This window comes from Mustela lutreola, chromosome 9 (genome assembly GCF_030435805.1).
Source record: "Mustela lutreola isolate mMusLut2 chromosome 9, mMusLut2.pri, whole genome shotgun sequence".
Lineage (NCBI taxonomy): Eukaryota > Metazoa > Chordata > Mammalia > Carnivora > Mustelidae > Mustela > Mustela lutreola.
The window spans coordinates 93,363,461-93,390,171 of NC_081298.1; the positions used below are offsets into that span (position 1 = coordinate 93,363,461).

The window sequence follows — 26,711 nt, forward strand, 5'->3', positions numbered from 1 at the left end:
CCTTCACCCTTTAATCCTGGAGGCAGCAGCCTGGAGGGAGAGTCCAGGAGCCCAGAAGGAAGGAAACACACACTCCTCTGAACCTGACGAGTGAACAGGATCTAAAAACCACGAGAGATGGAGACTGGTTGGAGGCCCAGGCAGGCGAAATGGGCATCTCGGCAGCTGCTGTGGCCACATCTCCTGGGGCTGTCTGCTGTGTGATCCTGGCCCTCAGATGCAAATGGGGGAGCCACGAGGAGGAGGAAGCAGCTGAGCGTTAGGTCTAGACTGAAACCTGAATGACTGAGCTCCCCTGTATATGGTTCGATTAGGAGTGGAGGACTGAGAGAGAAATTCAGCTCGGTGGTAACATAGTTGCAGGTTCGCACCCCTGAGTTTGTGATCTGTAAAAACGTGGACCCACGACACAGGTGCACACTTTCATATATGTACTTGTACACTGATACACCCAGGGCACAGACGTCTCACTCACATAAAGCATATGTGCCCAGTGTATGCTGGTAAACGTTTAACAGCCAGCTTTCTGGAAGCCTGATCACCTGATTTAGAGTGGTTACTGCTTCCTGTGTTGTAAATATTCCCACCGTGACAATTTTGAGCTGCAATATATTACCTAATGGAAGTGAGAAAGATGTGCCCAGCTAGTTCTTTGTGAGCTAGTGTGAGCCTGTTCCGGCATAACACTGCCAACCTGATTTTCTGGGGTTGCTGCACTGGCCTGAGACCCCACACCTTCCGATGCAGGGGCAGGAGACTAGAAAACCACACCATTTATATTTATAGTCACCCACCTATACCTGTTTCTGCACTCTGCCCCCCACACCCCTCCTTGCATCTTCTGTCTTATTCCTGGTCGTTCTGCAGGTCTGGAAGAACCCTTCTCTTGCATTCTAGCTGCCAGCCCGGGAGTCCCATCTCCACCTCTAGTAAGGCAGCTCCTTACCCCTCTCCTTTCACTGGTGGAAAGTCAGCTCCAGCTTCGTCTCTGCCTTCATTCCAGATCAATAGAGGGAAAGGTCAGTATGACACCCCCCTCCAACAATTGGATCCCTTCTCCCGACTTCTGCTCCGCCCTGTCCTTCATCACTTCCTTGTTCATTTCACTCTTGCCTGGGGCCATGGTCCCAGCCTTCTGAATATCTCCCTGCTCCAGCCTCTTCCCTTCTACTTGTCCTGCTATAAGGAACCTTTCAGATTAAGGATCCTGGGCACAGGGCTGAGGTTGCCCTTGTGCTGACAACTTCCCAATTCAGGACAGATTAGGGCTGGACCCCTGAGAGGCCCCTTGACCCCTTCTCCAATTCTTGCTCCCTCAGGCCAGTTTCCCTACTGTTTTCTCCAAATGTTTTTTCCCTCGCCAATCTGTTCAGCAGATTGTCTCTGCTACAGAATCTTATTGTTCCCCTCTTTAATTTACAGTGGGGCATTTACTATCTCTTAGGACTGTGATACAGGGCTTTATGGTTTATAAGCACTCTCAAAACTGTTTACGGACCTCCTCTCCTATGCCCTAGAGGTTAGCTCTGGAAATACAATGAGTGAAAACAGATGTGGTTGTGCTTTCGTGAACCAAGTCAACACAACCTGTAGAGGACCTTGGGTCCCAAAGATCTCTGACCCAAATCAAGTGGATTTGGGAGGGAAGATATTTTCCTGCTATTCCTTTTGCCTGCCCCACCCCCAACCCCATTGGAAATCTGGCTTCCCTGGAGCCATGGGGACAAATCTGGCCTCCCTGGAGCTACAGTCTCCAAGACTGTGGCTTGAAGAAGAGGACTTTACCAACCACATGAGCATCATAGGGGCAGTTGTGGGGATGTTGCAAGCCCAGTAAAAAGGGCCATTAAACTATACAAAGCTAAATAGAGGTTAACACTTGTATGTATTGCAACATCTTTATTTCCTTCCTGTAACTAGCACACCCACAGTGAGGAACATACATCTGTGTGAGCCTAGGCTAATGGCTTTGACTTCACAGCCTCAGCATCCTCGCTTGTAATAGGTGGTTAAAATTCGCTGATATTTTCATGGGACTGTTAAAATAATCAAACAAGGAGCACCTGGGTAGTTTAGTTGGTTGTGTGCTCAATTCCTGGTCTCGGCTCGGGTCATGATCTCAGGATTGTGAGATCGAGCCCCACCTGGGGATCTGTGCTTGGCAAGGAGTCGGCTCTGGATTCTCTCTCCCTCTGCCCCCCTCCTCTCAAAAATAAATAAAATCTTTAAGAAAATAATGAAACGAGATAAAAGTACATGGAAGAGTTTTATAGAATTATGATGGACAACGCTGTTAAAGTTTCAGAAATAACAGAGGTAAAACCAATGAATCACTGAAGTAGTAATTAATACAAGTTTACTGCACACATCCCCCCAAAAGACAGTTTGCAAACCAGGGGCACTCAAGCCAAAATGTGGAATGAGGCTCAGAGATACATTGTTATAAAACAGCTTATTTAATGAGAAGACAGAGACTGTTTATTCTTTACTGCGATTGGTTATTGTCTATTGTGTCTGAATGGGATATATCTCAATCGGATGGTGGGGGAGGATCCCATGGAAGCCGGTGGCCTGGAAGTGAGGCAGACAAAGGAGGTAGTAGTTTATTGAATACACTGCAAGGGAGGGGCCCTAGTACAGCAGGGGGGGGGGCGGTCAGTAGTGAGGCAGTGAGTGGGGGCTGTTTTTAAAGGTGGAAGGTGAGGTGTGGGGACATACAGAATCCTCCCTTCTTTGGTAACTATGCCTGGTTTTAAGTAGCTCATCGGTCAATGGTCAGCCGATCGGCCTGCCTGTAGTCAGCCAAATGGTCGCTGCAGGGCCCTTCCTGTGGAGGCCGAGAAAAATCAAGGCCATCCCACCTCAGGTTTAGCCTTAGCATAAGTATAGCCATCTCAGACCCCTGTGCCCAAGGCCTGACCTTTCCCCTACTTTACTTTAGTTCCAGGAAGCCCCACTCTACTTTAAGTAAGGCCTACCCTACTTTGGTTCCAGAGACCCCCACCCTGCCTTAGTAACAGGAACCCATAAATACCCCTGCCTTAACTAAGCTCAGGGTCCAAGTCCCTACTCTGCTGCATCAGGTATATTTGGGCCCAAGCTTAAGCTTGTCAAATAAACCCTCGTGTGATTGCATTGGTGCTTGGCTCCTTGGTGGTCTCTGGGACATGAAAACTCGGGCATAACACTTCCTACATTCCATCGCTCAAACCTGTTTGCCTAAAAGCAGTCTGTACAGTGGTAACATTAAAATTTTCTTAAATGATAAGGAATTGGCCAAGGGTTACCTCTTATGAACCTTGGGAAACAATTCAAGCTGTGCTAATGATTTCCAGAGGCCTAAGCAACATATGACCCAGGTCAAGTTAGTCTTGCAAGAGTAGCTAAATTAAGCCTTGTGTGTGACTAGCCTGGGTTTCTCCACTCAAAGGGTTTTCAAGGCTGATCTCTGTTAGCTTCTTTTGCAATTCTGTATTTTTACAATCTCAAGCACACTAGCCACATTTCAAGTGTTCAGCAGTCCCATGTGAGCCACTGTGCTGGGGCAGCACACAGTAATTAGTAATATAAGTAAAATCAGTTAAAATCTGTGTAGTACTTTAAGGTTTCCAAAATCCTTCAGATATTTAACTCTTGTGTTAGTCTGGGTAGGTGAATGTATATCATCTCCATTTTGTGGATGAAAAGCAACAGCAACTGTGTATATTTCACTCAAGATCCTCAGCTAGTAAAGTTAGTAAAGGGGTGAACTCAATCCTTGTCTTTGAATCTGGGCACTTTCTTTTTTGCTTCCTTTTTTTTTTTTTTTTTTTTCCTTTCTTTTGCTTCCTTTTCTAAACAAGCAATACAAAGGGAAACTACGGTATGTACAGGTCCCAGGGCTCACTGTGCTAGTGTGCAAAAAGGCACAGTCCTTTCTAAATCCACCTACCACGTCCTCTAAAAATCCTGCCCAATTTAAGCCCACCAGAATCTAGGAGTTCCATTATTCTAAAAACATGTGTGTTGGATTAAGCACCTTCTAGCTCTGATGTTTTGCAGATGTAAATGACACAGGTAGACATAAAAAAAAAAAAAAATCCTGTCTCTCTCTTTGGTATTTTCTATGAGTAGTGATTTACTTTTCAACTACCCTTGAGGGTTACACTATAGTGTTTCAGCGTCCCAAATAAGTATCTCGTGTGGTAAAGACTCCTCTCTTCCAGTCTAAGAGCGCACATATATGCCAAAGTTTCACACCAAAACATAACCAGACCCAACTGGCTATCAGGGAAAGAAAGCGACTAGTGCAGGGTTTCTCTCAAAGAAGACAGAAGCTACTTCCAGGGTTGGGGAGCAAACAGAGCAGAGACCAGGCGTTTGAGAACTGCCCTGAAAGGACTGGCCGGGAAGGCTGAAGTTCCTTAAGAGATGCCAAGGACAACTGACCTCCCTCCTGGCCTGACAAGTCCCCACCCTTGGCACAGAACAGCCTGGAGCAGACCATAGAGGCTTGCAGGAGCCCCAGCCCAGCTTCTGAACCTGGCTAGCCCACTTCTCGTTCCCTTTCCCAATCACATGGAAGGAAGATTAGGATGACGGCTGGAGGGCAAAAAAAAGTTTCTCTTCTTTATCCCTGCAAATACCCAGCACAAATAATTGAACTAAGCAGGTGCTAAGAGCTGATGGCTACTTCAGTGAGTTGCAAGGGCAGACTCCAGAGCTCTTCTCCTTTCAAAGTTCAATTCTAGTAGACTAAATTTTTTTTTAAAGATTTTATTTATTTGACAGACAGATCACAAATAGGCAGAGAGGCAGGCAGAGAGAGGGGGAAGCAGGCTCCCCGCTGAGCAGAGAGCCTGATGCAGGGATCGATCCCAAGACCCCGGGGATCATGACCGGAGTGGAAGGCAGAGGCTTTAACTCCCTGAGTCACCCAGGCGCCCCTAGTAGCCTAATTTTTTTTAAAAAAAGATTTTATTTATTTGACAAAGAGAACAAGAGAGAGCATAAGCAGGAGGAGCAGGAGGCAGAGGAGAGTGAGAAGCAGGCTCCCTATCCCAAAGGAGCCCTGTGCAGTGCTCTATCCCAAGACACTGGGATCATGACCCCAGTGAAAGGCAGAAGGCAGGTGTTAAACTGACTGAGCCACCCAGGAGCCTTTCACAGCTGAATTTTTTAAAATTAATTAATTAATGAATTTTTAATAAACATATAACGTATTTTTATCCCCAGGGGTACAGGTCTGTGAATCGCCAGGTTTACACATTTCACAGCACTCATCATAGCACAACCCTCCTCAATGTCCATATCCCCACCACCCTCTCCCATTCCCCCTCCCCCCAGCAACCCTCAGTCTGTTTTTTGAGATTGAGTCTTTTATGGTTTGTCTCCCTCCCAATCCCATCTTCTTTCATTTTTTCTTTTCCTACCCCCCAACCCCCCACATTGCATCTCCACTTCCTCATATCAGGGAGATCATATGATAGTTGTCTTTCTCTGATTGACTTATTTCGCTAAGCACAATACCCTCTAGTTCCAGCCACGTCGCTGCAAATGGCAAGAGATCATTTCTTTTGATGGTTGCATAGTATTCCATTGTGTATATATACCACATCTTCTTTATTCATTCATCTGTTAATGGACATCTAGGTTCTTTCCATAATTTGGCTATTGTGGACATTGCTGCTATAAACATTCGGGTGCACATGCCCCTTTGGAGCACCACGTTTGTATCTTTAGGATATATACCCAGTAGTGCAATCACTGGGTCATAGGGTAGCTCTATTTTCAGTTTTTTGAAGAACCTCCACACTGTTTTCCAGAGTGGTTGCACCAGCTTGCATTCCTACTAACAGTGTAGGAGGGTTCCCCTCTCACTGCATCCTCGCCAGCATCTGTCATTTCTTGACTTGTTAATTTTAGCCATTCTAACTGGTGTGAGGTGGTATCTCATTGTGGTTCTGATTTGTATTTCCCTGATGCCGAGTGATATGGAGCACTTTTTCATGTGTCTGTTGGCCATCTGGATGTCTTCTTTGCAGAAATGTCTGTTCATGTCCTCTGCCCACTTCTTGATTAGATTATTTGTTCTTTGGGTGTTGAGTTTGCTAGGTTCTTTATAGATTTTGGATACTAGCCCTTTATCTGATATGTCCTTTGCAAATATCTTCTCCCATTCTGTCAGTTGTCTTGGTTTTGTTGACTGTTTCCTTTGCTGTGCAAAAGCTGTTGATCTTGATGAAATCCCAATAGTTCATTTTTGCCCTTGCTTCTATTGTCTTTGGCAATGTCCCTAGGAAGAAGTTGCTGCGCTTGAGGTCAAAGAGGTTGCTGCCCAATTTTTAAGGCAGCTCCTCCCCCATCCCTTACGCAGACCGCCCCCCCCTGCTCAACGACGCACTGATCACCCGGGCTCTTAGCAGTGCCAACGCGGAAGGCCGAGCTGGCGGCAACTTCCGGGCACTGGTGGGGCGGGGCGTGGGCACGGCAGGGACTTGTCCAGTGGGTGGGAGCCCGACACCCGCTTCTGGTTGCTGCGCTTGGAATCCCGCATCCATCTCCGGAGGCAGGGTACAAGAGGTGCGCAGGCGGCAAGCAGGAGTGTAGAGGAGCCGCTGGGGACCGCGCTCGCCCCGTCTGAGAGTGTCGCCCCGCCCCGCGCACACGACGTACCCAGTCAACCGCACTGCCCCGCCCCGCACGTGACCAGCAAGCCGGCAGGGCCGGGAGTAGGGGAGAGGAGCAAAGTGCGGCAACTTGGGCGGCGGCAGCAGCTAGGGCATGGCGGCTCTCTACGGCGGCGTGGAGGGGTGAGTGCCGCTTCGCGGAGAGAGTCCGGGAAGGGCGGCTGAGAAGCGGCCGGAGGGCGAAAGGCGGGAAGCCCGGTGCCAGGTTGGCATGCTGGTGACCTACCACGTTAGGGTCCGGCCACTTTGGGCTTCTGACTTGCGGGGCCTTGTGGTGAAGGGGTGTGTGCACGCGCTTCAGTGCCCGAGGACTTGCGGGACTCTGCGAGTGCACGGCCACACCCGAGGCGCGCGCGGGGGGTCTTTTATGTTTCACGGCGGAACCACACCCCTTTCTCCGGCGAACGACCCACTTCACCGCCCCCCCCGCCCCCCGCCAGATCTAGAAGCTCGGGATGGCTGAGAGAGTTGAGCTTGAACAGGTGTCAGGTGTGAAGTTGCTGGGGGGTGAGGGGAGTGGGAGTGTGGTGGAAGCGGGGGACAAAGACCCTTGCCAGAGGGGATCTGGTAGCTACAACAGGCAGCCAACCGAAGTGCTAGCCTGTCCTGATGTCTGGAACTCCCCGTTCTTGTCAGCATTCCAGATGAACCCTCTGTCATTCTTACATTTTTCCTTCTTAGAAACTTGCTTACTGGACTTCTTGTAATACGGCTTCTTCCTAGGACTATGGGCAAGGCTTTTGCCCAATCTGGGCTTCATTTACCCCATGTGTATAGTGAGAAGGGGGATGAATGACAAGTCCCCTGCCAGCGAAAGCATTCTGTGAATCTGGGTGTGAAATCTGGGCAAATAGAGAGTGGCTCTTGTCACAGCCTGGACACTTACTTTTGAATCCGAGATTAGGATTACTTGTATGCTGTACAGACTCACAGACCCCCATGTCTTTTTATTTATTTATTTTTAAATGTAAATTGTTAAGGTTTATCTCCCCCATTCTGCATCTGTTGCACTTTTTTTTTTTTAATTCAGTATAGGAAAAAAAAAAAATTCAGTATAGGAGCTTGGGCTCATCGCTGTTATATTCATGTGTAAGATATGACCTGTTTCTCTAGATTGTCAAGAGATTCTTTTGGACTTTGAATCTGCTGCCTTGTTCATTAACTACCCCTCGAAACTTCTTGTCACCTTTGAGGTTGATCAGCAGGTCTTTAGTGTCCTTTTCCGATATTCCCAAGAGTTCTGATCAATAAAGAAACATACATCACACCACAGACCTCCATCCAAACTACCATTTCCCCCAGTAATAAGCATTTCACCATTTGGTTCCTTAAGTAGGTATAAACTCTCTTCTGCCCTCTCGTCAGTGTTTCTCCTGAGGGTGTCTTGAAGAACTTGGCAGCTGTAGCTGGATCTTGAAAGGCAGCCTTTAAAAAAAAAAAAAAAAAAAAAAAAGAAAGGCAGCCTTTAGCTATTATGAAAGAAGCAGAGACATGCGCCACTCCCTTTAGTCACATTTCCTGAGTGTTGGCCTGTGCCAAGCAGGAAAATGGATGAAGGATCTGGAGCTTGGCACAGTGGAGTTTGTAGTTTCGTGAGAGGCAGACAGAAAAACAACTATAGGCTCTTATCAGAATCTTTACAATTTATAGGGACACTGATGTGGCCCAATGAATGGAGCTGTGGCGGTAGGCCACACGTCAGAGGTTTCAAGTACTAGATGATAGAGAAGTAGGGTCTTACAGGATAAATAGGACATCCCTGAGGGAAGCTGTGCAGAAGCAACATTTCAGTCCAGGAGCGTATCAAACCAGAAGTGGGCTTGGGAATGGGAATTGGGTTTGGCAAAGTTGTCACCTGGGCTCTGCCTGGGACTAGGACCCCTGGAGCTTAGCTGTCCCTGTAGGTTCGTCAGAGCAAGACTGAGTGCCCCTTTGTGTTCTCTAGGGGAGGCTCACGGTCCAAGGTCCTTTTACTCTCAGAGGACGGGCAGATTGTGGCAGAAGCAGATGGACTCAGCACAAATCACTGGGTAAAGACCACACTGAGGGACTGGTGGGTTTCTTTGTGGTTGTGGTTTTATTCTCTGTAACTCCCATCAAGATGGTGGCTGGGGCCGAGTATAACAGCCTGTAGGGGCAACATGGGTCATGCAAGACTTTGTAACTCCTCCTTCCCTTGATTGGGGCCAGCTAATCGGGATAGACAAGTGTGTGGAGAGGATCAACGAGATGGTGAACAGGGCCAAACTGGAAGCAGGGCTGGATCCTCTGGTCCCTCTACGAAGCCTGGTGAGTCTGGGGTCGATCCTGGGAATGAAGGCACAGAAACACAGCGATTTTGCCTAGGTGAGTCTGAAGACTGCAGGATGAAAGGCTTTGAGGGCTTAGTCTCTGGTCTAGAAATACATGTTCTCACTCATTCTTATGGCTTCAGTTGTCACCTACAAGCCATAAGGATGGGAAGAGCCCAGGGCTTTGGAGAACCACAGAGACCCTGGTTTGAATACCAGTTTTGTCACTCAACATCTGTGAGACCCTTAGCAGGCTACTTACCTCCACCAAGCTTCGGTCTCATTTGGGAAATGCAGGTAACGGTAGCTACCTCAGTGGTCAGCTAAGAATAATGGCATGGTACATTCCAAAGTGCTTAGCGTAGAGCCGTAAGCACTCCTTTAATGTCCACTGTGAGTCTCAGCTCAGATGTTTCTCTCCAGTTGCTGGGGCTCCAACTGCCCCCTGGCGGTAGCCTCAATGACGGTTCTGCAGGCACAGCTAAGCCCCTTGTAGTCCACACCAAGCCCACCTCCTCTGCTTGCTCTCTTGCCTGACTTTTCCCTTAAGGGCACTGCTAACCCTCCCACCCCCCAAACTTGGCAGTGTTGAGTCCCCTCTCTGGGTTCATTCCCAGACCAGGTTCTTCTTGCCGCCAGCAGCACCTGGTGGGTCATCGTGTGGGGCGGCAGGAGGACTGGAGCTGACTAAGCAGGGTGTGCCCAGATGTACAGAGTTGGGGTAGACACCAGGAAGGGAGGGGTTGGAGAAGGGAGCTGGGTCTGGTCACTTTGCTCACTCGCTCCCATCCCACACGGCCTAGGGCTTGTCCCTGAGCGGTGGGGAGCAGGAGGACGCACTGAGGGTCCTGACAGAGGAGCTGAAGAACCGATTTCCCCACCTGAGCGACAGCTACTTAATTACCACAGACGCCGCGGGCTCCATCGCCACAGCGACGGAGGCTGGTGAGGAGGAGGGCGGGGTGAGGTTGAGAACTGGTTTTCTGGGGAAAGCCCCTTGGTTGGAGCTGACGGAACTTGTCCAGCAGTACCTGGAAGGTGGCCTCCAGCACACCCCGCGCTCTTCTCCCTGCTCTTTTTATTGGCTTAAGTCCCCCTGCCAGAGCACCAACTGGACAGAAGGTGGGGGGGCAGAACTGTATCTGTCAGCCTGTAGACTCTGCTCCAGAGGAGGGAGCCCCTGGGGTGGTGCAGGGGTGAGGCTGGCTGGGAGAGCAGTTAAGGGCCAAGAAGAAAACTGGGCGGAGCTCTGTGCTAGTGTAAAAGGCCTGGTATCCTGAGCTCAGCATTTGAAGCTCTGTTCCTGTTTTATGAGTAGTACCATCTTAGAGAAGTTATGGAACTCGTGGGTTTCAATGCCCTCCTCTATGAAATGGAGGTTACTGTATTCACAAATGAGATTTAGGATGTTGAATGAGTATCACTGTGTGAACAGGGTCTAGCGTGATCGTTGGTTCTTAATAGATAGCGTGGTAAGTCAGGTAGTCACTTAGCTTGGCAAGGAGGCTGGCTTATGTTCCTCTTCGTCTCTCAGAGAAGGGCTCTGTATAGACTGGAGCTCTTTGAGACTCAGGTCGTCCACTTTCAGGTGGGAAACTAGCTGGGCTCACTTTTCTGTACAAGACTGGGTGATGATCCCAGGGCTGGTTTCTGCCCTCTTTCCTCAGTCAGAAGCTGTGTGCTCCGTGCAGGGCCTTGGCCACACTGAGCCTCCCTATTCCCTTTCCCCAGGTGGGATCGTGCTCATCTCTGGGACAGGTTCCAACTGCAGGCTCATCAACCCCGATGGCTCGGAGAGTGGCTGTGGTGGCTGGGGCCACATGATGGGGGACGAGGGCTCAGGTGAGTCCATGCCAGCCGGGCCTGGCTCTGGGGCCCTGGACCCTTCCGTTCCTGCAGCTCTCTGTCTTCCTCTCCCCTGACCTTGGCCACCAACCCCTTGTGGCTCTCCAGGGATAGCTCCTGAAAAGATCCTCTGAGTCCAGGGTAATGACTGAGAGAACACAGAGATGCGATGGCAGACTCGTGGCTGACCTTGGACGAGTGGCCGACCTTGGTCTGCAGCGGTGATCTGTATCCAGGTTCAGATTCAAGCCTCGGTATAATAGTTGTTGTCCACCTGTGTGGACACTATAAAGGTTAAGGCCACAGGTGCCAGGACATGCTGGACCAGTCTGCTAATAGGAAAGGGCTATAGAAACTCCTCCTGCATGACCTCTTTGTAGGTAGTAGGTATACCTAGGGGCCTCTGGGGCCAGCTCATGGCAGTGACTGCGGTGGTCTTTGTGACAGTGGACTCTCCTTGTCTTTGTTTTTGGGTAGGAGCTGGTGTGACTTGGCCTTACCTATTGTTTTCCCCCTTGCTTCCCTTTTGTGGATAGGTCATACAGTTGAAATCGGGGCACCTAATTTGCTGTAATACCCAAGCTGGTCACTAAACTGTCTAGGTCTGAGTTTCCTGGTCTGTGGACTCAGGGAGATCGTCCCATCTTCGCCCTCTCTGCCCTCCACAGCCTACTGGATTGCACACCAAGCAGTGAAAATAGTGTTTGACTCTATCGACAACTTGGAGGTGGCTCCTCATGACATTGGCTTCATGAAATACATCATGTTTGACTATTTCCAGGTACCTTCCCCTGCCTCTGGTGAACATGCGCCCCTGGGATGGGGCAGTGGCATACTGAGCAGGAGTGAATGTAGGAGAAGAACTGGGTGAGCTGAAGGGAAGTTGGGGTGAATTGTGGGTCAGAGCTGGAGGTTGGAGAAATTCTAGGTGAGGACAGGATTCATGATAACGTGGGTGGTGTGTGCCAAGGGGAGAATGTCAGGCACGTGGAATGGGCAGGCTGGGGCCAAATGGTTAGCTAGAATTCATGCTTGGGCAGCTAGGCCCTGCTGGGAGGTGAAGGTAGATGCCGTTTCAGGCTGGAGCGAGAAGTGCTGGGTGAGATCAGGAGACAGGGTACTCAGACTGAACTGCTTCTGGCCCATATGGGTCAGGGAGGAGAGCCCGTTAAAGAGGGAGGGTTCTTGGGGGAGGTGTAGCCTCCTACCCAGGGCTTTCCTCAGTCTGGGCCATGCGTATTTGTAGTGGAGTAGGAAACAGCTATTTTTAGCTGAACCCAAAGTAAAAGGGAAGAGGAGAAGGAAGGTAAGTCTACCCAATAGACCTCTGTGCGTGGCAGCTGCTTATGTGTGCTGGCGATGGGCTCAAGGAAGGAGATTAGAGATGCTGGAAGGCAGATCTGTATAGGGAGGGAGGAGGAAGACAAATCCCTTTCGATAGTAGCTGCTGTGGGAGATGCAGTTAAGCTACCCCAACCCACCAGATTGGTTCTAAACCCAGTTGGTGGGTCTCCCACGCCATCTATTACCCTTAGGCGTTCTCACAAAGTCATTACAAGAATTAAATGAGATTGTGTGCAGAATATGCTTACTGTATTGCTTTAAGTGCTCACATTGAGAGCCCCCCTTCTTCGTCTTAGTGTGTGCTCTGGGAAAGTGCCCCTCCCTTAGGACCTGCAGAGGCCATTTGTTAGAGTGAGAGAAGGACTTTCTGTGGTCAGAGAAGTTTGGGAGAAACAAGCAGATTTCTCGGTGCAGGACTTCACAGGGCCTTTAATTTGCGAATGCACCCTGTGACTTGGAGAGTTGCGACATGCAGTAGTCCTTAGATTCCTCTCGTCAAAGAAATCTTTTCAGGAGCACCTCTAAGAACTACAGAACACACTTTCGTGCTCACAGATCTGTGCCCTGTGCTGTATGTATCCAGGCTCATCTGTAAGGAGTGATGGGATTCATGTGGGGAAAACAAAGAACCTGCCTCAAATGAGAAATCTCAAATCTTTGTACTTTCTAGAGCTTAAAAAAAACAAACATTATTCCAGCTTCTCAGAGACATCAGGAAGATCAACTTGGGTGGGCAGACTGTGCATTTTTCTTTGCTTCTGATGACTCTCTGTGCCCCTTTCTCTGTCTCTCAGGTGTCAGACCGGCTAGGAATCCTCACCCACCTGTATAGGGACTTTGATAAATGCCGATTTGCTGGGTTTTGCCAGAAAATTGCAGAAGGTACTGGAGGGGTGGGTACAGGGTTTTATTTGGTTTTGTTCCCCAAAGTTTTCCCTCATTATAGGATGGAATGGGGTTCATATGAGAACTAGAAGCTAATTTCCCTTTGACCAAGTGACTTCAGTTCTCTGCCCTCATGCAGCTTGGTACTAGGATGCCTTGGGCTGGAGCCAGAAGGACATGTGGGGTGCACTGATAATTGTTTTATATTATCTCTGATTTTCTTGATGGCTGTCATGGCTTGGGGAGGCCGTGTGTCTGTTTCCGAGAAATGTATGAAGCAGTTGTCCTTTGGGCAAATCTGTAATTAAAACAAACAAAAACTAAAGATATCTGAAGAACTAGGAGATCATAGAGAGGTTTGGCATGGTGGGTTGGCGTGGGGGGGCGCTAATGCTCAGGAAAAGCTAAACCGTAGGGCTTGCTTGTCTCCACAGTGCTGTTTCTCCACTATAAGGTTCATACTCCCCTCACTTGGATTCCTGCAGTGTAACTGCATTGTAGGCCTCTCTTGCTGTACTGAGGCCCTTTTGGAGCAGAGCTGGGTGGGGGGCAGACCGCAGACTATTGGATGGTGGGTGGGGCAGGAGCACGTCAGCCCGCTGCTCAAGTAGGGTCCCCAGAGATGAGACACCTTCGGGGACAGACTCAGTAAGCTGGAGTACAGGCCAGATGCTACTGTGCTCCTCTAGTGGGGGCTGCCCTTCTGCGCCTGGAGTGACCCACCTCAGGACAGGACACCCCTGCTCGGGTGGAAGTACCTGGTTGGGGCAGGGCAGTAAGGATGGAGGACCGCTTTTGGAGGCTTGTCTCCCTACATGCCATGAGGTGGGCATCTATTCCTAATTTAGAGCTTTGCTAGCTCTAGGTGCTCCTCCTGTTTCTCCCCTGCAACAGGTACTCACCAGCTCCCTTCCCCCCAATCCCGCCCCAGGTGCTCGGGAGGGGGACGCCCTCTCCCAGTTTATCTTCAGGAAGGCTGGGGAGATGCTCGGCAGACACGTGGTGGCAGTGTTGCCTGAGATCGACCCGGTAAGTCGATGGGAAATGAAATCTGGATGTTGCTGGGCCAGATCTGGCTCTTTCCCATTAGGGATGAGACTGTCCCATCAAACTCCGTAAAGAGGGGCATGATTTTAAATGGACTTAGGGTGTGAGAAGAACTCTGTATAGTCTCTAACACGTAAGAGCTCTCGGGTCTGGTGCCTCCCTTCTGTGGCTGGCCCGAAGCCTGTGTTTATATATAGTCCACTGCTTGAACACGGTGCATGTTTCCATCCATTTCCCCCCCTTCTCTTTCCTGCCTCTGTATTGTTGCTTCACCTTTTTTCCCTTCCATTCTCTCTCTTGGCTTTTTGAGTCTCCCTGTTTTCCTCCCTTTTCAACCCTTTTCTTCAGTCCACCTGGCTAGAGGGAGAGTATCTGGGAGCAGGTGGGCTGGTCTTAAGAGACCATCTGCTTCAGCGTTGGAGAGGTGTGGTCACCCCAGTGTCCATTTCTGCTCTTCACCAGGTCTTGTTTCAGGGGGAGATGGGCCTACCCATCCTGTGTGTGGGCTCTGTGTGGAAGAGCTGGGAGCTGCTGAAGAAAGGTGAGCCTAGGGTGGGTGATAGACGGGTCGAGGGTGGGGTTACTCGGGAAAGCTGCTTGTCCCAGGGGGAAGACTTGAGACTTGGCTCCTGAGGCCTGCACAGGCCACAGCCCTCCGCCCACAGTCTGCCAGGGAGCCCTTTTATGGTGTCTCACCCAGCTTCCCTGAACTCTTAAAAGATGCTTTTGTTTTAAAGGATTTATTAAATACACACCACTTCTTAAAAATTAAAGACATACCTCCCTTGAGATCAGAGCTTCTGGCCAGCATGTGGTGACCTCTGTAGTCAACACAGTTGCAGCCAGAAGGTAGAAGAGGGGCCTTCTTCACCCTTGAAGTGTTGGTTCATGTAGCTGTGTCATTAGACATTCTGAAGCAGTTGGGAGGACCCTCTTGCTTCCTTGGAGTTCCCAGCACTGGGTACGGGCTGGCTGCAGGTTCTAGTATCCAAAGGCCATTACTGGGTTCCTGTCCCCTGGTGCCCTGCCTGTTAGGGACTTGGTGGGTGGGCCTCTTGGGGACCTGCACAGGAATGCCTCAGGGCCTGGGCTTCTCCCTTCCCTCCGTGTCACTGTCCCACCTTCTCCTGGTCTCGACCAGGGAGAGCTGGTCTACTCTCACCTCCACCCTCCACCCTCTACTCTCTCTCCCTTCAGGTTTCCTTCTGGCGCTGACCCAGGGCCGAGAGACCCAGGCTCAGAACTCCTTCTCTGGCTTCACCCTACTGAAGCTGCGACATTCCTCTGCCCTGGGTGGGGCCAGCCTCGGGGCCAGGCACATCGGACATCGCCTCCCCATGGACTATGCTGCCAACACTGTTGCCTTCTACTTCCACACCTTCTCCTAGGGGGCTGGCCCTGGCTCCACCCCGCCTAGCACCATGTGCTGCCCAAGAGGAAGCTTTGGGCTTGTCGTGACTCATTAAACCAGACAAGCCTAGCACTGTGGACACTGGGTGCTGGAAAGGAGGCTTTTTTTTTCTTTTTTTTAAAAAACAAACACATATAAAAGAAAATAAATGCACTTTATCCACTCCCCAGTTAGATTGTGTTGTCAAGCACACTTGCTGTGTATATCCTGAGTGCATCTACCAGTGGCCATCCCAGAGAGCTCAGGAACAGTTCTAGGTCAGAACTTACAGCCCGGTGCCTTGCTGCTTGGCGCTTGGTTTGCCATCTGCTCACCATACAGTTGGGCAGAGAATTCATGTGTGCCATCCCTCCCCACTGCCCCCAACCTTAGCATACCTCTACGCCGCGCTGCTGCTAGTTAACTGTGACCTCAATTTCTCCTGTCCAGGTGAGTAATGATTCCTGCCCAGCCGTTTTTCCTGGAACCGAGTGTTCTCTGTGGAGAGCATCACTGGGAGTAACTTTAGACACTTTATACCCTCCCCTGATGGTCCCAGAAGGATTTAGGAGAGGGGACCATTCTGGTCTGGGAGAATTCCCTCACTGGATTTGGTGCTCATAGGTAAGTGGTACATGTTGCAGTTTTTCCCCTATGAAAGCATTCTTGAGAGGTTGGGAAGATGACTGAGATCTAAGAAGGCCAATTAGATACAACTAGGTGGCCTGTTTATTCCTCGTGACTTCCAGCCTGGCTCTGGTTATAATACGACATCCTGCATTTGTTGTGTGACACGAATGATGAACATTGGTGAAAAGCAATGTCCTCTGGATACTGTTACTGGTTTAATGAGTCAAGACAAGCCCAAAGCTTCCTCTTGTGCGGCACATGGTGCTTGGTGAACTGAAGACACAATCTTGACCTTCAACAGCTGCCTCTCTGGGTGTTCAGAGCATAAGGTATTTGAAGGCATGGAACATGTGCACCAGTTAGTCTAGATCTTGTTTTCAACTAAGATCTTTGTCTTCCTCCTCCATCAGGTGTCTGATTCAGTAGGTCAAGAAGAGGTGGAAATGTTCATTTCTACCAAATATCTTGGGTGAGTTGGGCTGTAGAGGTCCAGGATCTGCACTGGAGGGAGCTCTACCCTAGAGCTTTTGGGTGCTGATTAAGTCCTTGAAGAGGTCTTGGATGCTTGTTTCTCAAGTCAAGTGACACTTCTTCCACAGTGTAGAACAGAGTGGCAGTGGCTCTCCTGTTTGCCCTAGCCCAACCCAACAAGCCGGGATTTTGACAATAAGAACTCAAGCCAAGTCCCTTCTGAGGAAACAGCCAGCCATTTTCACATCTCCTGTGGTCCAAACTACTAGGGGCCAGCTCTCAGCAAGTCCCATACATCTTCTGGTAAAAAGCTTGCAGTGAGGAGAAAGACACACAGGAGGTGTCTTTGCTATATCTCACAGTCCTAACAACACTTACTAATGTGCAGGGAACTTTGAAGGTGTTTTGTTTTAAGATTTATTTACTTTAGAGAATGCTTGAGCAGCAGGGGTGGGGGTGGCGGGAGAGAGAAAATCTCAGACTTCATGCTTAGTGCAGAGTCTGATGTGGGGCTCGATCTCATGACCCTGAGATCACAACCTGAGCCATAAAAGGAGTTGGGCACCTAATCAACTGCACCACCAGGCGCCCCTGGAGAAGTTTTTTTACATGATCCTGGGACCAGGAACAAGCCGTATTTTGGGTTTAGAATCTAAAATCTCATTGGTGGAGAGTTTATACATAGAATATAAACAAAGAGTTAATATTCAAGAATATGGCCACCTCTTTTCCTTACCATTGTTGAGGCTCTACTATCCCAGTGGGAGAGCTGAGCAAGGAGCATATTTTGATTTTTTTAGTCCTGGTACATAAGTATTAAATACATATGAGTTGAAAAAAAAAAGCAGTGGGGTGCCAGGGTGGCTCATTTGGTGAGAGCCCAACTTGTGATTTCTGTTTGGGTCACGATCTCAGGATCCGGGCTCTGTGCTCAGTGGGGGTCTGCTTGGGATTCTCTCTCTCCCTTTTCCTCTGCCGCTTCCCCAACTTGAGCACGCACTGTCTCTTTTTCATAAATAAATCATTTTAAAAAATAATATAAAAGTGTACAAGATCCAATGTGTTCCTAGTTCCTTTAGCCAGAGATGTGATGAAATGGCTTACTTTCCAGTTAGTAAGACTCTGTTACCAGAGGTTGTGGTGCAGGAAGTCATTTTTGATGAGTGTCTTCCCCTTTCACTTACACTTTCTTGATAAAAGGAGCAATTAATGGGATTCCATCCTATCAAGGCATCAGAGATGAACCTGTAACAGCCTTGTGACAGGCAAGAGCTTAGAACAAGAACTGGACTCAAATGAAGCCCACGCTGCTTTAATAATCCACCTGGTGATTTCATGACCAGCACAGTCTCCTTATCTGTCACATCCATTCAGCAAACACAGAATGTCATACGGCTGTGAAGGGTGCTCTGAGGATTAAAAATGAGTACCTTATCCCAACTGAGAAGTTGGCATAAATTTATGGAACTGCCTATTTACAATATCTGCTTTTCTGTAATGTATTCTACTTCAAGTAAGGTTAATGAAATGTTTTAAGTGAATGAGTCGACACACATCTTCAAGGATGTGCGTAGTCCAGGCCTCGTGTATGCATAACTAGAGTATCTCAGAAAGCGCTCCACAGGCAAGTCTGCTCAGCTCTTTCCCCCCCTGGTTTTAGGAAGGCAGTGAAGAAATAATAGCACTCAAATCAAAATGCACGGGCCATGGTCTGGTCCCATGATCTTTCTGCCACGTGATAAAGCCCCTCCGAGAATCCCTGGGAGGTTCAAGTTAGGTGTAAACCAAATAAATATGAATTACCAAACATCCCCCCAAACAATGGATGATGCCCGCTTGTTAACCCAGTAGCCTGGGTACCTAGGACAGTGTTTGGTAGTTAGAAGGCTCTCAACCTGCAGTAGTTGAAAGGCAGATTCAGAAGCTTTCCTTGTTTTCCAGATAGGAGTCAGTTTTCCCCTGAAGCCGGAAGATAACAGCTATCCAATTTCCTTCCAAGTCCAAGGATTTCCTGTTACGACCTTTGTTCAAAGCTGTACACATGACTGTGCGTATTACTGCCACTATGTATTAAGCACCTTCCTTGTGCCGGGCAGTATTCTGAAATTAAATTCAGTCTAATTTACACAGCAGTCCTAGGAGGGAGGAGCCACGTCTTTATAGATAAACTGAGGTGCAGGCTGAAGGCACTAAGAAAGTGCTGGAGGTGGGATTCACTCAGGCCTGCAGCTTCCAAACCAATGCTTTTACCACTTCGTAACACTATTTAGAATGGAAAATGATGCAGTTAAACCCATGATCCATCTTGAGACTGAAATCTCTCATGAGGGGTCCCTGGGTGGCCAAGTCTCTTGGCTTCAGCTCAGGTCATGATCTCCGGATTATGAGACCAAGGCCCGAATCAGGCTCTGTCCTCAGCAGGGAGTCTGCTTGAGCTTCTCGCTTCCCTCTCCCTCTGACCCCTCCAGCCCCTTCTCAAATAAATAAGTCTTTAAAAAAAACCTCTCACAAAAACACACCACACACACACAATCACCCAACCATAAGAAAAACAGTAGCACTGCCGGCAAGTAAATGCATTTTATTCTCATTTTATTGAGACTTTTTTCCACAGCTGCCATTTGATTTATATAGCAAAATTTTTAAAAAGTAACTTTTTCCCCATTTTTGCTATTTTTATGAAAATCATTTTCTTCTATTGTAAAGCCCTGCCCCTCCCCCAAAGACATTAATAACTACCACATCATGTGTATTTAGAGGAGAAAAAGGGAACAAAAACAGCTGTTAAACACTTGTGAAACAGGGATCAAAGTTGCAAGTCAAGACTTGCCCACTGGAGGCACGAAGCCGCTTCAGGCCGCTGAGCAAGCCACACACAGGCCCTCGGGGGCTTCTCGTCCCACAGGCTCTACTCCCTTTCTCCCCTTGACCTTCTCTGCTGGCCATCGTCCTTCTCTCCAAATCCATCCAACAAAGGCAGCACAATCTTTAATACGTGTTCAGCTTTGTAACGGAGACAATACTGTATCCAGAAGTTCAGTGATTCCCCTCCATCCAGTTCTGGAGGGTAAAATAGCCAACAGCGTACGGATGGCTTCACTTTTGTGTCCACTCAAAACAGACTCATTAAATTACCAGATGCTTCAAAAGTCCTGTTGTGTAGACAGCACAAGAATTCCTTATAAAAAAGAAGTTGCAAAATGATAAAAATTTCTGCAGCAGTTTCGGCTCCTCACACAGAGCCTCTGATGACACAGCTGGTTCTGAGGAGTCGTTCCTGGGACACTCACAGCAGCTCGCCCAGGAGTCCCCTGTTCTGAGGGTTCTATTTAGACCACAGGGGGCCGAAGTCCAAGTTTACAAGATTCCCTGCTGGCAAAATTAGCCTATCAGTGGAACACTACTGAGTGCTCTAAAAGAATAAACTACCAACACAAGTTACAGCTCAGGGATGAAACTCAGAAATATGCTAAGGGGAAAAGCCAGCCAAAAGAGACCACAGTTTGTCGGATTCCACTGATATGATGCCCAGAAAAGGGAAATTTGTAGAGACAGAAAGATAAGTGGTTGCCCAGAGCTGGGAGCAGGGATTATCATGTAAATGGACACGAAGGATCTCATGGCTGGGATGGAAAATGTCTAAAACTGAGTATGGTTATGGCCTTACCACTCCGGAAGCTTACTAAAATAACTGAAATGTACAGTTGAAATGGGTGAATTTTATATGTAAAATATGCCTCAATAAAGTTGTTAAAAAAAAATCCCTGCTTCCCAAACCACACATCAAGCATTGAACATTTCTGAAGGCTCGATTTGTAGGGCGGGATTATCACTTAGCATCAAGTTACATGGTGAAAACACTGTACTATTTTCTAGTAAATAACTTAGAGTTTCCCAATGCCCACAGGACCAGGTCAATCTCACCACTCATTTCCCAAATGAATGCATTATCCCAGGGGAGAGGGGCTGGGGATACAGAGTCTTCCCCAACAGGTGGCCATGTCCAATTCTTGGTCGAATTTGTGAGGTGTCTGCTCTTTCCATACCTAAACGTTGCCTAAACCAAGAACCATTATTAACCTGTGATACTGGGACCCTTATTGAAGATCAACTCTCCTCTTCAATCACAGCAGGGTCGATTCCTGGGCACCCGAGGTTTCTATGTGGGGTCTGCAACAGCACTAACATGAGAGGATTCAGTCAATGGTTTCCTTCAGCTCCTTTGTACAACTTTCCTCCCTGACATCTAGAATTGCCAGAGTATTGTAATGACCTCCTTACTCCCTAGCTTCCCCCAAATCAAGACAAAACTGACGGTAGGACAATACACAATTAAAAAAATCCTGCTTAGTATTTCCCTAAAAACATTTTTTAAGCCATCGTTAGTGTTATAACCTTAATTAAAGAGACTCCAGCTGTTTTGACTTTGAAAACTGAAGTCCTGCCTCTCCCTTAACAATCTGTCTTGGTTTGACCACACGTGATCCCAGAAGTCCACAGCTGCGGTCTGAAATGCTTAGGGCCTCACAGCTGCAGGTGCTCAGGCCTGGGCTATAGCTGTCAAGTTTTCTCCTGCGGTTCAAAGACCTGGAGAAGTTGAAAAGACCTTTCCTTGACTTTTTTTTTTTTTTTTCTCTTGAAGAGCAAGAGATAAAATAATTTTCATCTTGCAGTTTTAGAGTCCAACAATCACAAAACTCCGAAACCAGTCACTGAGAAACTACCCTGGGCCCAGCCAGAACTGGCACTTAGAGAGAACACACACACTATTGCTATACACATCGTCCAACTTTCAGTTTGCCAACAAAACAATTTTAAACAGAGTGGTGGCTAAAATTCAACATCAAAATAACTATTTATAAATACCTGTCTCACCCTTAAAGGGTCAAGGTGCCCAGAGGGCATGCACCCAGATTGGTTCCTACGAGGAAAGGTCGGAGACAGGGGCCCCCAGTCTTTCCCCAGCGAAGGTCCAACAAGACCTCCCCACTTTTTCTAGTGAGGAGCTTGCAAACTCTCTAGATGAGCTTATGATCTGGGTAACAACTGTGCTCCCGCCTTACAACACACAAAGGATGGAGAAAACAGCTGGGCTACGGGAGAGAAACTGTCTGCAGTGCAAGCCCACAGCGCTGCTAGCTGCTTCCTGCTCCTGGAGCCAGCAGACTCTCGGGTCTGAATGGGACTGGAAAGTCCAGCCCTCAGGTTCTGCTGCTCATCTGGCAGGAAGCTCTCTTACTCCGGACCAAATCAGCCTGGTGAAACCCCAGACTGATATCCAAAATGGAACCCCAAAGCAGACAGACAAGCCCTTTGCACTGCCCCCAACATCTCAGCCGATCCTGGTCAGGAGAGCAAGCCTTCTTCAAGATGAAGAAATGGCTCCATCTGGATCCCTGTAGGGCTCTCTAGACTAGGAGCCACACTAGAATCATTTGTATCTTTCTGACGGAGACGCCCACACTCTAGAAAATGGCTCTTCCTGCAGTCTCAATATATTCCCTGCGCAACCTTCAGAACTCTGAACTCGGACACGCTAACAGGAGGAGGAAACGGAGCCCCTGGGACAGACAGACCTCTTTATTCCTGCACTTCCAAGGCTCTCTCCCCATTAGAGGTGATGACCCCAGTTGGAAAACTGAAGCTGTGCCTGTGTGGCTCAGCTGGTTTAAACGTCTGCCTTCGGCTCAGGTCATGATCCCAGAGCTCTGGGATCAAGCCCTGCACGGGGCTCCCTGCTCCAAGGGAAGCCTGCTTCTCCCTCTTCCACTCCCCTTGCTTGTGTTCCCTCTCTCGCTGTGTCTTTGTCAAATAAATAAATAAATAAATCTTTAAGAAAGCGGAAGGTGCAATAAACTCGTTTCTTTATTCATAGCCCTCCCTGGAAATGAATTAAATGTTCCATTCTCTTGAGGTAGAGGCTTTGGGATTTAATGTGCACACCTGGCAATAGGAGCTCCTTAAGCTACTCTCCTCTGACATGTGTCCTAACGAGGAAGGCCATTCTTTAAACGATGCCATCCTATAGACTTCTAATGAGAAAAAGATGTGGGTTCATATTTTAAATCTGACATTAGCCTGTGGCTATTCAAAAAAGTCAACAAGAGAGTACCTAAGAAAAGGGAGAAATTTCTAAGCTTTCTAGACACCGGTCCTTTCCTTCCAACCTCTGACCCATATCCACATACTGAATTTACACAGACTTTATTTCATTACGTGGTCTTTTCCTGATAGCCTGACACAACACAACAGCAGTCATACAGAAGCCACTGTCCCCCTCAGGCCTCTGCAAACCCTCATCCTAGGAGAACGGCCAGGACTCCACATGGTCTCCTTTAGACCTGACTCTGCCACATACATTCTTATCACACAAAGGCAACTTCTGGTGCGCAGTTTAATCCCTTATGAGTATCAGCTGTTTTACAGTCAGGAAAAACAAAATGAATATACCCAAAGAGCTCAACCTAGAAAAGCTGTAAAGCTGGGTATATGGCAACAGCAAAATTTTATAATTACAGAAACTGTCCTGGTGGGTCACATGGTCACATGGGTCAAGCAGGACTCCCTCTAACAGGCTTTTTTTGAGTTCTTTTGCATAAATCTGTAAGGTGGGAAGAGGCATCCAAATTATAAACTGAGTTTCTTGCTGGTGTCTTGAAAAATGTTTACTTGGGAAAAGTTACTGGGAATAATTTACTAAGGGAAGATACCAGGAGGACCAAGTCTTCATGAGGCTGGCAAAAAATTGCCAAAATACTCTTAAGACACAATTAATAGGACTCAGGGTTGGCTACTCCAGAGTGAAGCTGATGGCCAGCACAGCATGCCTCTCCTTTTCCTTTGGTAACAATATCTTTTCTCAAAAACAGAACAGGGTTGGTATGGAAAGGAGAAGGGGACCAGATGCCATGAGGGATAAAGTGACCAACCCACCCTAGAGCTCTTTGACCTCACAAATAATGAATAATGACTTTGATGGTGGCTGTAAGCAGAGACTTAAGAACAGGCCAGCAATGACAGAGTGACCCCCAATGGCAATCACTGTCACAGCCCACCACTGCTGGTTTTTAACTTTCATGAACCATCAGAAGAGTTACCAGAAACCAGTCCTTGGAGTCTGGATTTTCTTGAACGGGGTTCCAGGCAAGAACACGCTGGCTTTGCAGGCCATGGTAATCTGCTTCATCACAGGAAAGCCCTCGGGGTGAGGGGAGCTGGGCTGTGAACCCCAATTTGCAACACCTCCTTCTTCCACTCGTCCCTCTTCTCATCCAGCTTAGCAGACTCAGTAAGTAATTCTCTAGGCAATGAACATTGCCCTCAGTAAGTGTACAGTAGGGTGAGAAGGGCATTCTTAAACACCCAGATTTTCTTGGTCAGCTTGTTTTGTTTAAACACACACAGCAGAACATTCCTGATGAAGGGGAAAAAAAGACTGCGATATCCTTAACTCAAAAAGCTAATAATAATAATAATAACAATAGGAAACTGCACCAAACCAAAGTCAGTAGAACAAAAGAGAAATACTCAGAGACTCAGAGGCTTGTAGAGTAAGACTGAGCACATTAGTTACTCCAGTCACAGTGTCAAGTTAAACCACTATCCCCCTTCCCCACTGTGCACCCCTCGCCCACCCCACCCCCTTCTTCTGCTCTGCCTCTTTGTGCAGCGCTATCCCAAGGTGTGGGGACATACAAGTTCTCCTCAAAGCTTTCTGTCAGCTCAGTACTTCACTCCTGGAATAAATTCCTTGGCATCCGGGTTCAGATTACTTTTGCTCTGAAATAAGAACCAAGAGATAATAAATCCCACTTCAAAAGCTGTTTACTCCCTGCTTCATTATTACCAGCACCTTCCTCTCAGCCACCAAGAGGGAAAAAAGCTCCGGCTGCTATTGCCAGGCTGCTCTCAGTGGCTCCTGACGTACTAAGCCTTGACCAACCTCATTTTCTCCTTCCTGCTCTAGACTCCTGTTCGCCTCATGATGCTTTCATTAGAGGTCTGGAAGCCTGACTCCAAAAATAATTTTTCAGTTCACTGGGTACCTTAACGCGATGAGAATCCAAGTTTTCCACCAAAGCAGTCTGGTGACCACAGTCCCTTTATTTCCCACCTCGCTGTATTCTCTTTGGGTTATCTACCCTCTAGTGAATGTCCAAAACCTGAGCAAACCGCAGGGCACAGTCATCTGGAACGTGAGTTCTGTGAGAACTAAGTCACTCACAGAGTTCTGACTTTAAGTAAACACGAAAGGCAGGAAATTGGTTTATCCAGTCTTCTAATTTTAAGTGGAAGATAGCCTCTTAGGAGAATGTTCCTTCCAAAACCGCACCATTCAGAACTATAAATACAGATTTGAGGAACAGTAAAAGGAAAGAACAACAGCAAGTGATCATTTGACACCAGACCTCTTCTGTGTTCAAATTCTTATCCTTGATCCCAATTCTACTTTGAAAGGCCCACTGCGGGAAATGAAAGCTGGTGATGCTGCCCCTTTGCAATGTGTGGTGCAAGGTGTCTTCCATGCACCCTCTTATCAAATCCCATGGGATGATGGGTGAAGAAACATGGGCCAGAGACTTGCCCAAAGTAGGAGGGCCAGAAAGGAAGTCTGTCACTACGAATCCCATATTCTTTTCACTATGTCTCATGTGCAACTACATATGCCTCTTACCAAAATATCTTCAGAATCATGACCATCGCCGACCGACAGTCCATTTAACTGCTGCTGCAACTGTCCCATGGCCTGAGGCAGGTCCCGTGAGGGAATGAACCACTCTTGGTCTTCTTCATCCAGCATCTCCTGGAAGCAGCGGTCTAAGAAGTCTTGCTCCTGCAGTTCCTCCTCCACCTAGCAAGCAAAGGGCAAGGAGCTCACACTTACTGTCCTAGTGTGACTCGCCCCTTCCAGTTTCCTACCTCCTTCTTTCAGAGATTATTGGTCTGAGGTTCAGAATGATGTTGTGTACTAAGAATTAAGACGCTTCAAATGACTGGCTAGAGAAAATACAAGTTTTAGATTTTTCAACCAAATTCCATCCACAAAAAGACTAAGGAAATAGAAGAGCAGAAAGTCTAGGCCTTCACAACTCTTCCAACATCTTTGTGTGACACAGACATGTTCCATCCAGATGGCACTTACAGAGAATCATTTTAAAGCTTGAGATTCTTTTCTCAATCTTGTTCAGAAGCCACATTTCTTAAATTTCTCATTTTGCAAGTACGAAAAAGGCACAGGAATTACAGAACTAGACCACTACCTGGAGAGTGGAGATTAAATCAAAATCAACTCTCAGCTTCTGGCCCTCTTTTCTGGTAATGAGGCCCCTAAAGGAAAAAAATACTTTCAGAACCTAAGAAAGATATAAAGAACACTTTTTGGCAAACCAGCAGAAAATGATGTCATCAATGTAGGTATCCTTCCAAAACAAGGAAAAGTATGAATATTTAAACAGCTCTGTATTTCTTAAAGATTGCCCTAAACTAAAGCACTATGATCTAGGATATTGTACAACTCTTTGCAGACATCATTAACTCTTCCTAAAGAAAATGGTCCAGGCTGCAGATTAAGTGTGGTTTTAACAGGCCCTCAGCTTCACATGTGGCCATCCCTTTCGTGCAGGCTAGTGGTGGACAGATTCATAGCTCACTAGCACCACCATCAGAGGGGAAGTCAAGTAAAAATAATCACCCAGGGGCACTCAGTCGTTAAGAGTCTGCCTTTGGCTCAGGTCATGATCCTAGGGTCCTGGGAGTGAGCCCCGCATTGGGCTCCCTGCTTGTTGGGAAGCCTGCGTCTCCTTCTCCCACTCCCACTGCTTGTGTTCCCTCTCCTGCTATGTCTCTCTCTGTCAATAAAATAAAATAAAATCTAAATAATAATAATAATAATCACCCAAACTAGCCCCTACACTTATTCATGAATTCAAAAGTCACCAGTAGCAGAAGATGTAAAAGTAGTCTTCAACATTACAATTAGCCACACTGATCTCAAGTAAATTAGATAGTTATGAAGTACTTATAGTAACAACCACCACAAAATATTTCCAAGCCATCAGATTTAACATGACTGCTCAAGATTTGCCTTGCCTCTACCCAAGAGCATGACAACGGGCTCCTCCTTATTAAATCTACCCTGAT

At 47.8% G+C, this 26,711-nt stretch overlaps 2 protein-coding genes across 6 annotated transcripts in view; one reads left to right on the plus strand and one right to left on the minus strand.

Annotated features, from left to right (window-relative positions):
* The first annotated feature begins 6,667 nt into the window (after positions 1-6,667).
* Positions 6,668-15,660, plus strand: NAGK (N-acetylglucosamine kinase). Of its 5 annotated transcripts, none has more exons than XM_059187999.1 (10): positions 6,668-6,791; positions 8,614-8,698; positions 8,859-8,957; positions 9,763-9,904; positions 10,691-10,801; positions 11,407-11,585; positions 12,943-13,041; positions 13,928-14,062; positions 14,543-14,621; positions 15,278-15,660. In XM_059187999.1, exons 1-10 carry the CDS (start codon positions 6,763-6,765, stop codon positions 15,466-15,468), a joined length of 1,149 nt encoding a protein of 382 aa, XP_059043982.1. In that variant the 5' UTR covers positions 6,668-6,762; the 3' UTR covers positions 15,469-15,660. The 5 variants fall into 5 exon arrangements, with proteins under 5 accessions (XP_059043982.1, XP_059043983.1, XP_059043984.1 ...); XM_059188000.1 differs by having other exon boundaries at positions 12,943-13,030; positions 13,965-14,062; XM_059188001.1 differs by having other exon boundaries at positions 11,473-11,585.
* A 3,486-nt stretch (positions 15,661-19,146) lies between these two features.
* The window catches only part of PAIP2B (poly(A) binding protein interacting protein 2B), a 33,886-nt gene continuing 26,321 nt past the window's right edge, over positions 19,147-26,711 (minus strand). The window contains exons 3-4 of the mRNA XM_059188004.1: positions 25,246-25,422; positions 19,147-24,350 (exon numbers count right to left, since the gene is read on the minus strand). Coding sequence (XP_059043987.1) covers positions 24,294-24,350; positions 25,246-25,422 — 234 coding nt within the window. The 3' untranslated portion in view covers positions 19,147-24,293. The remainder of the gene's footprint in view (positions 24,351-25,245; positions 25,423-26,711) is intronic.

Bases quoted from the DNA above. Each gene is read 5' to 3' on its own strand.
- NAGK (XM_059187999.1), top strand. From the start codon at position 6,763: ATGGCGGCTCTCTACGGCGGCGTGGAGGG. The intron at 10,802-11,406 runs GTGAGTCCATGC...TAAACTGTCTAG, and splicing joins GATGGGGGACGAGGGCTCAG to GTCTGAGTTTCCTGGTCTGT. The intron at 14,622-15,277 runs GTGAGCCTAGGG...CTCTCCCTTCAG, and splicing joins CTGGGAGCTGCTGAAGAAAG to GTTTCCTTCTGGCGCTGACC.